This window comes from Natator depressus, chromosome 28, assembly GCF_965152275.1.
Source record: "Natator depressus isolate rNatDep1 chromosome 28, rNatDep2.hap1, whole genome shotgun sequence".
NCBI classification, from domain to species: domain Eukaryota; kingdom Metazoa; phylum Chordata; order Testudines; family Cheloniidae; genus Natator; species Natator depressus.
Window position 1 is genome coordinate 1178071 of NC_134261.1, and position 14300 is coordinate 1192370.

Genomic DNA, 14300 nt, shown 5'->3' on the forward strand with positions numbered 1-14300 from the left:
GCGCGGCCCGGCCGCCCGCGCGAGGCCCAGGAGGAGACAGCCGTGGCTCGCGTCTCCCAGCTCAGACGCGATGGCAAGGCGGCCCCCCCCGCCTGCGGTAGATATACCCGGTGGGCGGGCCCGCCGGGGGCCACGCCCCCTCCCGCGCCCGCGGGCCAATCAGGGCGCCGTGTTGTCCCTTCCCACGTGGAACGGCGGCCAATCCGCTCGACGGACGCCCCCTGCGCGAACGTTGCCCCTGCGCGTGAGAAGCACCGCCCCCTTTTCCACTCCTCCCGCCCCGCTGCCGCGGTCGTAGCCAATCAGGGAGCACAATGAAGGCTACGTGAGCCAATCGGACCGCTCGACTCCCATCCGGCCGAGCTCCCATGGGCCGCGCGGTGAGGTCCTCCGAGCTCAGAGCTGCCCACACAGAGTGCCTGTTGGGGGAAATTTTTTCCACCCTATTAAAAAGTATCCAGCCGGGCTTCGGTGACGGGAACCGGGTTAGAAAAACGGCGCCTCCTGGGTGGTGTGTGGAAACGGATTTAAAACCCGACGCCGGTTCAGGCACTGACGTGGACACCTCCACGTCCCGCTCAGTCCGCCGCCGCGGGGGGGTCTGGGCCGTTTTGCACCCGGCTCCGTCTCGCCTGGCGCGCGGGGGTAAACCCCAGGCCGCGCCCCGTGGGAACGGTGAATTCAGAGCCCGCTCGTTGTTTTTCACCTCCAATAGCAAGCCCCGGCCCGGAGGCTGTGAACAACGGTCACGTGGGCGGGGGAGTCGCAAGGCATGCTGGGAGTTGTAGTTTTTTACCTCTTCCCGCTGGGGCCTGCGCAGAACGAATTTTCCCCACCAGGCTGTAAATATATGCTCCCCCTCCCCCTTTGTAGGAGGGGGGCACCACCTGGCCTCCCCTAGGAGTGAGCAGGAGGGGAGCTCCCCCTCCCTCCCTGACCTTTCACCCCATTAGAGAACTCTGACCTCTGACCCCTCAGAAGGTGGGGGGTCACCTGCCGGGCCTTTGCCGAGTGAGCTACGACCTCTGACCCCTGCCGGGTCACCCCAGGGAGGTCACCTGGCTTGTCACGCCAAGTGAATGAGCCTGACCTCTGACCCTTGACCCCCCTCCTACCTCTGTCCTCTGCAATTTCCTCTCCACATTCCCGACCTTCCACCTCCGGCCCGGGGCGGGACGGGGGATTCCTGGCCCACTTGATCTCTCACCTCTGACCCCTGACCTATGCCCCAGGAGCGGTCCCGCTACTTCTCACACCCTGACACCAGCCCTCCCAGTGAAGGGGGGACTGGCTGGAAGATGAACACATTATTGGAGGCACCTGCCCCGGGTGGCCACTCACACATCAAGGTCCCACTTGCCCCTGCTGGCGTGACCCTGCTGCTGCCCGCATGACCTCAAGACACCTGTTGCATGGAAGATCATGCCACTTGGGGCAGGACCTCTTAAAAACAGGCACCCCCTTCATCCAATATCAGAGAAAAGCAGATATGGTTTTGTCTGAATACTGGGTAGGGAACGACCCTAGAAAAGCAGGACTGTCCAGTTTAATACCAGACAAAGGGTCTGTCCGCTTACACCTGCCTGGTCTGAGACTACAGGTCCCGGGATGCACATAGTGCGAGTCATCCCCTGTCCCAAAGATTTTACAGTCTAAACAGATAAGACAGGCAAGGGGTGAGAGGGAAAACAGAGCGGGCAGAGAGAGGTGGAACCAAGTGACTTGCCTTAGGTTATATACAAATCTGTATCTCTCTAAGTAATAAGGAGTATGAAAGCTTATGCTCAAATAAATTGGTTAGTCTCTAAGGTGCCACAAGTACTCCTTTTCTTTTTGCGGATACAGACTAACACGGCTGTTACTCTGAAACCTGTCTCTAAGTAATACAATACTAAGGGCATGGGTAAGGCTGAATACGTGGTTTGCAATTCCTTGATGTAGGGTGACCAGACAGCAAATGTGAAAAATTGGGACAGGTTATAAAATCGGGACATCTGGTCACCCTACCTTGATGTAACTGCGGTGTGTATCTCATTGAATTAATCAATAGCTGTACACATTAGAGTTTTGTGTATTGAATATCACATTTAACATCATCTCTAAAACTGATGTAAGATCAAGCTGCGTTACAAAGGTTTTACGGGCCAGATATCAGTTAGGCTATATGTACACCATGGCTGAATCAGGGTCTGTGTGCTCAGTGTCCCATAAAGTGTGTGTAGAGGGGCGGTTACCCCGCTTCTGAGATAAGAGGAGTGAGAACAGCTGAGGGAAGCTGACTGAGTAGCTGACCACAGGCGTGGCCAGCTCAATCAGGGCCCAGCTGGCCCTAATAAGAGAGCTGTTAGGGAGGAGCTGGGTCAGAGTCTTACTCCAGCCTTGAGGTGGGAAGGACCTGGCTGCCTTGGAGCACAGGATACTGGAAGCAGGGCAGGGCAGGGCAGGGCAGGGCAGGGGAAAGGCAAGAGGAACTGGGAAGCTCCAGCCTGGTAACTCCCCAGGCTGAGGCCTTGTTTAAGGCCTAAGGAGGTACTGAGGCTGCAGAGGCAGCTGGTCCAACTGCCTTGCCAGTGATGAGTGGCCATTACAGACTGTAGTCTGCCCCAGGGAGTGGGGGCTAGATGATGACTGCCATAGCCACTGAGGCCCAGAGTGTGGGGGGTATTGCTGTGGGCAGAACCCCAAGGTAAAGAGCACTGGGGTCTGGGACAGAAGAGAAACAGGCCACCGGGGGTGCTCCGAATGCTGGAATCGAGCTAATTCCTGGATGACCAGCGGGAGGTGGTGAGTCAGCATTCTGCTACGGTACACCATGGCTGAATCATAGAAGGTTAGGGTTGGAAGGGACCTCAGGAGGTCATCTAGTCCAACCTCCTGCTTGAAGCAAGACCAATCCCCAATTTTTGGCCCAGATCCCTAAATGGCTCTCTCAAGGATTGAACTCACAACCCTGGGTTTAGCAGGCCAAATGCTCAAACCACTGAGCTATCCCTCAGGGTCTGCGTGCTCAATGTCCCATAAAGCGTGCCTTTCCATGTAATGAAAGGCTTAGTTGGTTTTCAAATAACATATTAGGATCAAGTAAATTTATTTCAGGATAGGAATGGTTAAATTGCCCCCATAATATACTTGTCAGACCATACATGGACCCTCAAACATTCGTCTACACAGGTCTATAATAGACAAATCCATTGGGTCTCACAAATGTAGGGAAAAAGAGAGTCCCTTTTTCAGGCCCATAAGGTCTAGGGACCTATACAGATCCATGGGGGTGCATAATATAAATGATAAAGGTATATGCAGGCCTACTGCATCCAGGCTTGAGGTGGTTGACCCATATGCAGACCTGCAGGATCTGTATCTCAGCCCACATATAGCCACCAAGGGTCCCTATACAGGGCCAGCCCATATACCAAGACCTATAACCTAAAGATGTTTAAAATCCATACTCTATGGGCATACTCCCTATACTGAGCCATAGGGTCCATAATCTATAGGGTCAGCCCATATACAGACCCACAGGCTCATATATATAATTATAATATAAACCTCCATAAAGTCCATAATCTATACCTCCAGTCCATCTACAGATCCATAGTGTATAACTAATAATAATATAGCCCCCCCATAGGGTCGATACTCTATAGGGTCAGCGCATAGTGAAAACCACGTGGTCACCAGCATGGCTACTTAGTACCCCCCACACTTAAGGCAAGGCGCATGCGCAGCCGCAAACCCCTCCTTTGCCAAGGCGAGCATGCGCAGTGAGTTCGACAGACGCCCGCGTCCTTTCCCCGCCCCCTTAGGATGACCGCGCATGCGCACGGAGCCGGCCTCAAGCTAGCTTCGTCGGCGCGGAGACAGAGCAGCGGCTGGGCTGAGGAGGTGGCGCGTGCGCACTGGAGTTTCTTTCCGCCCCTCCCCCGGCCGTTAGGAGCGCGTGAGGCTCAAGGGCGCTTTGAGGGGGCGCGCGGCGCGCGGCGGCGGGGGGAGGGAGCGAGCGAGCGCGCGCGCGCTGAAGGAAAAAAGGCGCCAAAGCTGTCCCCAGCTGTTGAGGCTAATAGAGGGACCCTAGCTTGGGTCAAACACGCCCCATTTGGGTACCCATTGCCTCCCCGGTCCTGGTTTACCTCATGAAAAGGCTCGGTCGCCCCTCCCCTTGCATGGCCTGCCTTCCTGGGTCAATATGGCGCCAGGGACCAACGCCAATATGGCGTCGCCGGGGGGCCAATAAGCCAAGATAACTGTGTCTGTTTTACCTCTCGAAAAGTGGGCCCGGTCACCCCTGGCTTGGCGTTGCCTCCTGTGTCAAGATGGTGCCCCCTGCACACAAAACGCGCCGACGTCATCTCACGGGATGGCCAAAAAACCCTAATAACCGTGTCTCTTTTACCCCATAAGTGTCCACAGGGGGCCAGGTTGCCCCCCTGCTTGGTGTTGCTTCCTGTACTAATATGGCGCCCAGATGCTCCTGTGCTTAAAACGTGCCAACGTGTAGACATGGGAGGGCCAAAAAACCTAAATGCCCATGTCTGTTTTACCTCATGAAAGGTGTTGATATACGGCCTGGTCGCCCCCCTGCATGGCATTGCCTGTTGTATCAATATGGTGCCCTAGTCGCTACCATGGCTGCACCAAAAATGTGCCAACCTCGTGCCTATTTGCCTCCCCCATCCTGGCCAGAAAAGCACCAAGATGGTAACACTGACGGGCCAAAAAAGCTAAAAAATCATGTCTATTTTACCTCATAAAAGGTGCCATTGTGGATCTTGGTCGCCCATGGTTGCTCAAAATACTCAAAACTCCCTAGTCATTGTCTCATGGGAGATGCGTACTTAGGAGGAGAGAAAATAATGCTAGATAGATATGGCACCCCTATTCTTAATAGGGTGTTCAGTGGAAATGGAGTTGAACATGGGCATGGTTTTCACCCCATTTTGCACAACACAAGAGCCATGGGATGCCCTGTTGATCCCTCCTTTCCACACATCCGGGACCAATTCTGCTTTCGCTCACACTGGTGTACATCTGGAGTCACTCCACTAGAATCAACCGAGGTATACTTGTGTAAAGCAGAGGCCCAGTGTGAGGGGAGAGTTGGGCCTCGCAGGCTGGATTAACGCCCATCCCAAGCATCCTCCAGAGACGCAAGGGTCTTAAGAGCTCTTGTTTCCACCACATTGCAGGGCATTGGGTAATCCCTTTCCATACATACACTTCAGAGCCTCACCTGGTGTAAATCAGCTGCTTACACCAGCTGAGGATCTGGCCTACAGGGTTCGGCAAATGTTCCATAAGAGGCACGTCAACATTTCATCCTCACGACATTCCTGTGTGCTATAGGTTGTTAAATATTTAGCTAGCTCACTATCAATCAGGGCAAACTTTGTTCTTACTTGGGCGCCCATTTCAGCAGTCCATGCCTCCCCACCCAAGTGTATAAACATGTCTTTAATTCCCATTAACTCCCCCGGGGTTTAAGCGCGTCTTAAGTGTCTTGCTGAATTAGGGCCTTAGATTATGAGCTCTTTGGAATAGATGCCATCTCTTGTTACGTGTGTACAGCTAACACAATGAAAAGAACGCACAGTAATGTACTCCGGTTTAAATCCAAAGTAATTCCAGTAAATTGACTACACCTCTTTGTATTTACACTGACATAAGTGTAATAACAGTAGCAATAAATACATTTGTAGGGTGAGGTCTTTGGACCAGGAGGACTCTGGATCCTAGTAACCAAAGGAGCTCTTGAACCTGATTCTCATTTATACAAAGTTCCTAGAAGTATAAAGAGACCTTACAATAGACTTGAGATTCAGGTCCATTGGCTTTAATTAACATATGATAGTTAATTCACTTGGCCACTTTGTGCCACCGGCAAACTGGGAAACACATAAGTGATGGAAAAGAAAAGAAGGCATTTCTCACACAAAACCTGCTTCCATTTAGAAATCAATTCAGTTAATAGATTCATAGATATTAAGTCCAGAAAAGATCATTTTGACCATCTAGTCTGACCTCCTGTAAGACATTGGCACAGGACGGGGAGCCTCACCCATTAATTTCTGCACAATGCCCATAGCTTCTGTCTGAGCTAGAGAGTGTCTTCTAGAAATAGATCCAGTTTCCATATAAAGACCGCAAGTAATAGAGGAGGTAGTTAAATGGGTGTATGCTTGTCTGGATGCAACCTAAATCTATATGGCCCTTTTAAATCAATTTAAGATTCTACACTCAAGGGATGGACAAACGGGTGTAACTTTTATGTGTCCACAAGATCAGAGCTTCAGTGTCAGAGATATTTGTGATTAGTGGTGGGGTGCTGCATTGTGTTTCTTTCTTGCTTTAATTTCAGCACTTGGGAAGACGATGAAGAAAACGTTTGCCCCTCCATTGGCAAAACCCCATGTCCTTTCTTTGCGGGAAGGACCTGAGCATCATGGGAGAAAGGAGGACACTAGGGCAAAAGAGGCCATGACCTACCTGCTGAGCCAAGGGACAAGCGACTCGACTGAAACAAAACTGAAAGCGGGCCATCCGGACACTGATGTGAAGAGGTGGAAGAAATCTAGGGTAGCCAAGGAAGAGGATATGGGCCACGTGAAAGATCCAGAAACAGCCCAAGATGTAGAAAAGAGAGCCAAAAGAAACTCAAGCAGAGCATCAGCTAAGGTGATTTCATGTCAGAATCTAATAACATGAATAAAACTTTCCTTTCATTAGTTCCTATATAGTTGTATCTCTAAAAACTGGCTCAGCCCTGCCTATTCCAATAGCCAACTCTTCTCCCCAGATTGGGGGAATGCGGAGGGCCAGGCAACACAATCAGACCTGGAGTATGTAAGGAAGAGTCCTGGAGAGAGAAGGGTTTGCAGGTGGATGTTGGCAGATGCCTGCAGATACTGGCATAAGAAGGCTCCTGCAGGCCCCTGAGTTGGGGAAGCCAGATGAGACACTGGCGGGGAAAGAGGCCTGCAGAGAAGGCCAGGACAGGAAGGAGCAGGAAGACACTCAGTGTGAGACTGGCGAGGAAGAGACTTTTGAGTTTGTTTTATGTGAATAAACCTGACCTAAGAAGTGGGGTTGTTACTGGACGTGAGCCCTTGTATTTTTATGTCTGGTTTTGTAAGCACGTCCTTTTAAAGTGAGGTGTAACTTGGGGGTACGCAAGACAAATCAGGCTCCTGAAAGGGGTACAGTCGCCTGGAAAGGTTGAAAGCCACTGATCTGGTGGTCCCTTTTGGAGGCTTAAACTCTATAACTCTGACGTTGCCATTTTCAGTTCGACGAGACTTTTATTGGCTCGAAAAATGTTGCCAGAGTGTGATGAAAACCCAGACCCTCTCAGGTGTCTGTTTTGGGGCCAGTATGGGCATTTCGGGATTTGATCCCCTGTGCCCATTTGACGTTCCTGTTTGTTCCTGAGTCGCTGGCAGGTTGTTGTATACATGATACTCTCACCTCGATCCATCTTGTAAATTCTGCAGCCGAAAGAGACCTTCTGCATAACGCAGGTCATAGACTTTCACCCACTTCTCCTGTATTGGGCCCAATTGCTTGTGCTGGACTAAAACATCTTCCAGGAAGGCTCCAGTCTCGATTGGAAGGCTTCCAGAAATGGAGACTCCACCCCTGCACGTGGGAGTTTGTTTCCCTGCACTGTTTAAAAACTATTGTAACTCATTTCTCATTTGAATGTGTCGGACTTTAAATTCCAGCTGCTAGTTTTGGTCCTGCTTTTCTCAGGTAGATTAAAGAGCCCTTTAGTATGTGGAATTTTCTCCCCGTTAAAGTACTGATACACCGTGATCAAGTAATCTCTTGGCCTTCATTTTGATAACCTTAACATACTGAGCTTTTTATGGCTGTGTGGGAACCTAGGCTCACAGTCGGGGTCCACCCTAAGACACACAACCTGCCTTGTGAGGGGTATTCTGTGGATTAAAGCATGCAAAGTGTTTTCAGTAGGAAAAGTGCTACATTGTCGCATTAAATATTAATAATGTTATTTCCCAGGATTTGGCGTGTCTCTTTGACAGTGCTATTAATAATAACGTCCCGGCTCGAGACTGAAAGTAAATATTAACAAAGGATGGTGTTATGTAGCCCTAAAAGCGATCTCAGAAGCCCCCAAATCATGGAAACTTCTCAGAGGGCAGAGGTGTCCAGGAGCTTGATCCCTAACAGAAGCCCTGTGGAGCAGCTCTAAGTTTGCTAAATTAAAAGAACACTTATTGGATCTCTGTTAGGGTTAAGTCCAGCTGTTAACGGGTGATGCCATTTGTCACTCACTCTGCCCTCTCTTTGTAGGAGATGTGTCACCTCACCGACTTGCAGTTTGAGGAAATTGTCCAGTGTGTGCTGCAGAAGTCCTTGCAAGAGTGTATGGGTAAGTCGACAGGGCCTCTTGAGCAACCCCAAGAGAAGCTCGTCTCGTGAAACCTAAAATGAGAACAGCTAAATTGGTGCCCTGTGAAGTATTTATTCGGATGAGCCAGACATTCTGTAGATACGAGTTGTTTCCTGTCTTTTTTAACGGGCTAAAATATGTCCTCAACATGCCTGAAAGCTAGGATTTTAGCTTCTTTAGCAGTTTAAAAACATAATAAGTCCTGATCGTGAGCTGGAGTAAATTGACATCACTTCTTTGATGGAGTTATACCAGCTGAGGATCTGGCCCGGGGCCCAGTTAAGACAATCTTGTTCCCTTGGCATGTCAAAACAAAGGCCACCGTGCCCGAATCTCCATGCCATGGCTTTTGTCTTGGGCTCTCCGCGTGCTGGGGGCATCTTGGCCTGCCAAAGCACATAAAGTTTCACGCAAATTAAGTGGACCCTCCCCACACTTTATGTTGACTCTGAGAAATCATTTCCATCAGAAACAAGGCATCGTGAAATTGAGGTAATATAAAGATAATTGTCCCCATCCCACAGTATTGTAAGTTTCCTGCTTAAATATTTTGTGTGTGTGTTTTCGATTTTAGGTCCACTTTGTCTTGTACCTTTGGAGGTGTAAAGAAGTAAACACCCCTGTATTGCACGCTAACTCTGAGCGACGCCAGTCCTGATCTGTGCTAGCAAAAATCGCTGGTTATCACAAGTGCATAACTTTCTTAGTTTAGACTTGGCCCGACTTTCTGCAGCAGAATCGTTTGGTAGGAATTCACAGCTTGTGTTAGGCGCAAGGTCAGACTGGATCATCATAATGCTCCCTTCTGACCTTAAAGCAAATAAATCCTCTTAAAGACTCAAGCACGTGCTTAACCTGGGGCCTGTGAAAACTCAACGGCAGCGTGGCCTAGTGCATAGAGCACTGTCCCACAACTAGGAGATGTGGCCTGCTGCGTGACCATGGGCAAATCGCTTCCCTGCGCTGTGCCTCCGTTTTGCCACCTTTAAAATGGGAATAATGGTACTCACCTCCTTTGTAAAGCACCTTGAGCTCTCTTCTGATGAGTGCTGTAGAAAAGCTAGATATTATTGATTTGTATTATTATTTAACGGGGCTACGCAGGGAGTCATTTTGCAGGGTTGCCGCCTGTTGAGCTGAAATGACAGCGTGCAGAAAATCTGTTGGAATCCGGAAATGCATTTCCCTCCGTAGTCCAGTTATTACCTGGATCAGCATCCAACCTTTCAATGTGTGACGCCTCATGAAATTATAACCATCTAGGCACAAGCTGCCAGATAAAATGTGTGAGGTTTACAGAGCTCTAATCTCAATTTGCAGAAGAGTCCAAGAGGACATTTCACCAGGCAGAAGCTACCGAGGTGGCAGAACAACAAGGTTTAAAGAAGTGAGTTTGTATCAGTCCCATTATTCTGCAGTATATTGTCTTATGCCTGGCTGTAGCAGGACGGTTACCCCGCTTCTGAGATAAGAGGAGTGAGAACAGCTGAGGGAAGCTGACTGAGTAGCTGACCACAGGTGTGGCCAGCTTGATCAGGGCCCAGCTGGCCCTAATAAGAAGGCAGAGTCTCACTCCACTAGGTCCTTCCCATTCCCAGCTGATGAGTAGCTATTACAGTCTGCAGTTTGCCCCAGGGAAAGGGGGCTAGATGACGACTGGCAGTAGCCACTGAGGCAAGGTGGGTTTAGGGGGTTGGGGGTTCCCCTGGGAGGGGAGACCTGGAGTGTGGGGGTACTGCTGGGGCAGAACCCCGAGATAAAGGGCACCGAGGTCTGGGAGGGACACAGGGGCCTGAGGCAAGCGAGACACTGGCCAGCAGAGGGCGCTCCGGGGCTGAAAGAGCTAATTCCCGAGGCAACCAGCAGGAGGCGGTGTGCCAGTGAGTCTATGACCTTTTACACTTGCGTTAAGATTGTAGGGCCAGTTACCCTGAGAAATACATCCTTCAGTCAAAGGGCGAGTTCCCCGCCTTGTGTAAACCGGTGTAACTCCATTTACTCAGATCGCCACCACTGGAGGACCTGGCCCAAATTCCATAAGTCCCGTCGGTAAAGCCTGTCTACGAGGTGTGTGAACCGAGGTTACAGAATATGCTCTTCTCCTCCTTCTAGCTAGTTTTTTCCAAATAGTGCTCGCTGGGCAAACACAGGGGAGGCATCCCTTATCTGTAGCCATAGAAACAGAGGGAAAAGAACCCATGAGAGAGAGTGACAGAGTCAGGCCAGTGTGAACAGTCAGGGGAGCAGGGAAGAGACGGCCAGGGAGGGGTGGTGGGCCCTGTTATCGAAAAGAGAGTCTGGAAAAATCAGAGCAGCCAGGAACTTTAACAATTGAGGATAAAGCCGAAGGAATCCAAAAGCGAAAAGTGGCATTTCTGCCCTGCGGCGGTTCTCCTCTGTTCTGTCCAGGGTCTTATCCCAGTTCCATGACCCTCGTATAAAGATAAGGAAAACCGTTCTCCTTTGTAAAGCGTGGTGAGAGCTACTGACGAAAAACAGCACTGCTGCTGTGGTTATATTAGTAAGTGACATGACTAACGCTGGTCTCAAGTGCTTTGTTCTCTCATCCTCTCCCCAAGGGCAGGATCGCACGTGTGCTGGAGGGTCTTGGTTTGGTAGGGTTGTGCAATACCTCCACCTGCTGCTCTGTGCTTCTTTCCAAGAAGGGAGGGAGTGCTCCTGGGGTTGGGATGGTCCTGACTTCCTGTGGCTGGCTCTGAGAAGACTGGTCGCCCACAGTTCCCATCCCGCATACCCTGGGCCCAGGCCATGAAGCAGAAAAGGGCCGCGACCTTGAACTGGACTCAGTCAGCTCATGAAATCTGGATATTTCGACGCTCACGTTCCTCCCCAGTTGGGGAAAAGTGTCAACATTTTGAGCCAATGTTCTGAAAAATTGTGATTCAGATCTATGTAGAAACGGGGATGTGAAATGTAGACATGTCGGGTTGACGCCAGCTGCCACAAGGTTTCTTGGGAGTTGTACAAACTTTTGGGGGCAGGGACTGTCTCCCACGGTGTGTACATGCTGTGCCTGGCGCACAGGGACCTTTGGGTCCTGCCACCTTAGATGTAATCAATGGTAATAATCCATATTTCCATTTGTTCTCGTGGATCAGAGCAGTGGTGGGGCTGGGAGGCAGGAATCCTGGGTTCTATTGCCTAGCTGTTTAGGGAAAGCAGGGGGGAGTTGGGATCAGGATCCCTGGGTTTTATTCAGAGTTCTGGTAGGGGAGTGTGATGTAGAAGTTGGAGCAGGAGGGAATGGGATTCAGGACTCCTGGGTCCTATCCCTGGCTGTGGGAGAGGAGTGGGGTCCAGTGGGTTAGAGCAGCGGGAGGGGGAAGGTTTAGCAGTGAGAACAGAGAAGTGGATGTCAGATTTCCTAGATTCCCTTCCTGGCTCTGCCTCTTTCTTCCCTTCTCTGTGACTGTGTTTCACAGGGAATGCTGTGAGACTTCAATTAAAATGTCCCGAGCGCCTTGCGATCACCAGAGGAACCCAAATGTATATCACTGCCATTCTCATGGAGCATGAAGCTGTTACCATTCCCATGTGTTGCGTATAAACAAGCCAGCCTTCTCATGTTTGTTTAGCTTATCAACTCAGACCTTTTGCCCTTTTTAACTTCATTTTTGCAGGGGAAGCTGGAAGGGGAATACACCTGCTTTAGAAGCGTAAGATACGGTCTGGCCTCTAGATGGTGCATGTTCTCTGTAAAAATATTATCCACCCAAAAGTAACTGCTTGAGAATGCTGAAAAAAACGAAAAGCAAGATATTCAAAGGGGTGCAGAGACCCAATCCCCCACTTGCCCCCTGGGCAAAACGGATGTGAAATGAGAACCGTTGTCTTTTCACATCTGTTTTGCAGCAATGTAACTGATGACACAAGGTGCTAATGTGATCTATCTATATCTCCATTCTCTCTCTCTCATATTGGTGTAGGCAGGTGTACTGTCACCTTTATGATAGGTTAACCTCCTGTTAACGGTGAGTCGAGGTGTCGTCTTTTTGTTGTGTGTCTGTACAGCACCAGCAGGTAATCCAAACAATAAATAACAGCCATGAATTGATCCGCGCCAATATTTGTTTTAGGGAGACTTTGGAGACCTCCCTACCTGCAGGGAATTTGGTTCAGCACAGCGATGAGCCCAAAGGAGCAGTCTCTGCCATGGACCTAAAAGAGTCTCTGCCCAAAGCAAAGAAACGCAATAAACTTTCTTTAAACAAGATGAGAAAGGAAATGCGTAAGTCTTTTGTGTGTGCAAATACAGACATACATTTGTAATTATAGTGGGCCACTGCATCAGAGTCTCTCTCCTATGAAGACGGATGGGGATTGGTGCCTCTTTGGCCTTAGCGGTTAGCCAGCGTTTGGGGCCTTGCCGGGTGAGGATGAGAAACTGCTGATCCAAGTCAGGTGTTTCTTTGGTGCAATCCTGCTTGTTTACAAAGAATGTCTTGTTTCCTTGAACGCAGTAGAAACCAATAACAGCAGACAGTTCCTTTAAGCCGGGGCTGAAGTAGGATTTTAAGTGCCACACTGGCCTTTGTCCTAGCCCTCTGCACTGCAGTGCGTTTCCCGGATGGAAGCAGAGATGTGGAGGAGTTTTTAAGCCTGAGAGAAGTGTGCTCCCTCACCAGCAGGCCCGTGACTTTGACCTGCCATGTGGGAAGACTTGTGCCTTACTCCTCGAGCCCGATGGGGACGCAGGAATAAGAGGGAAGAAAGTAGCTGCTGGAAGGTGGCATCCCCCCTGCCCCCGCTGGGATCAGTGACTGAAACCAGAGCCCCATCAAGACAAACAATAACTCCACCACCTGTTGTGTTACAACAGTCTCTGCCCCCACCACCCCCGTCTGTGTTTTTGAGTCTGGTGTTTTCTCTTTGTCGCTAGCAGATGAGAGCACGGAAGCAAACAAAGAAAGGCGTAAGCGTCAACGGAAAGGAGAGCCGAAGAAAATAGTTCAAGGCTACACCCTGATCGCTGACCAAGAGGAAACAGAGGAAGGAGGAGAAAGCACTTTCAGTGAGCTCAGTCAGTCCTGTGTTTCTGAAAGTTTAACACCAGGGGAGGGGGAAGGAAAACCTGGGTGTAAATTGAATAAATGTGGAGACTTCCAGATTTGGCACTGGGGCTAGCCCCACACCTTCCAAAACTGTGGGGAGGCCTTGTTTACACTCAAGAAAATTAATCTGGATTCATTAAAGGTGTGAATCTGGATTATGTAGGAATGTTCCCATTCAGCATAAAAATGGCCTTCATAGTTTAATAACCCCGAATTTAGAAATCAGTAGATCTCAAGGCACATCACACTCTTTGATGTGTTTATCCTCACAGCAGCTCTGTGGGGTAGGTTATCCCTATGGTACAGGTGGGAAACTGAGGCACGGCGAGGTGACTTGCCGCAGGCCATATAGGAAGCTTGTGGCACTGCAGGAAACTGACAGGTTTGGCAAGTCCTAGGCTAGTGGATTCATAGGTTCCAAGGCCAGAAAGGATCTATGTGATCATGTCGTCTGCCACACGGGCTTAGGCTAGCTCATCCAATAGAGTTCTATCAAATTAGCGATGCCCGTAAGTCGCCCTGTGTAGTGGTGGTTTCACCAGTGATGAGATTAACTACATTTCCTCCGGTTCCTTGTCTTTGACTTGTGATTTCGGAGCCTCCGGTTTGTGCCGGGTGCGCCCCTGCAGCTGCTGTGTGTTTGTGTTGCTGTGCTGTAGATCAGTGCGTGGCGTGGGTCCAGTGTTCTTATCCCAGCTGTGAGAAATGGCGCCGCCTTAGCAGTGATATAGATCCCTCTGTTCTTCCCGAAGACTGGACGTGCAGCCAAAACACAGGTAAACAGGAGAGCGGCCTTTTTTTGACCTCTAGGTCACCAG

At 50.0% G+C, this 14300-nt stretch overlaps 1 protein-coding gene across 4 annotated transcripts in view; it reads left to right on the plus strand.

Annotated features, from left to right (window-relative positions):
- The first annotated feature begins 3812 nt into the window (after positions 1 to 3812).
- Positions 3813 to 14300, plus strand: part of ZCWPW1 (zinc finger CW-type and PWWP domain containing 1) — a 31806-nt gene continuing 21318 nt past the window's right edge. The window contains exons 1-7 of one of the 4 annotated variants that reach the window (XM_074941147.1): positions 3813 to 3940; positions 6356 to 6672; positions 8311 to 8389; positions 9731 to 9797; positions 12508 to 12659; positions 13311 to 13451; positions 14142 to 14258. In XM_074941147.1, coding sequence (XP_074797248.1) covers positions 6370 to 6672; positions 8311 to 8389; positions 9731 to 9797; positions 12508 to 12659; positions 13311 to 13451; positions 14142 to 14258 — 859 coding nt within the window. In that variant the 5' untranslated portion in view covers positions 3813 to 3940; positions 6356 to 6369. The remainder of the gene's footprint in view (positions 3941 to 6355; positions 6673 to 8310; positions 8390 to 9730; positions 9798 to 12507; positions 12660 to 13310; positions 13452 to 14141; positions 14259 to 14300) is intronic. The other 3 variants (XM_074941150.1, XM_074941149.1, XM_074941148.1) reach the window with 3 other exon arrangements.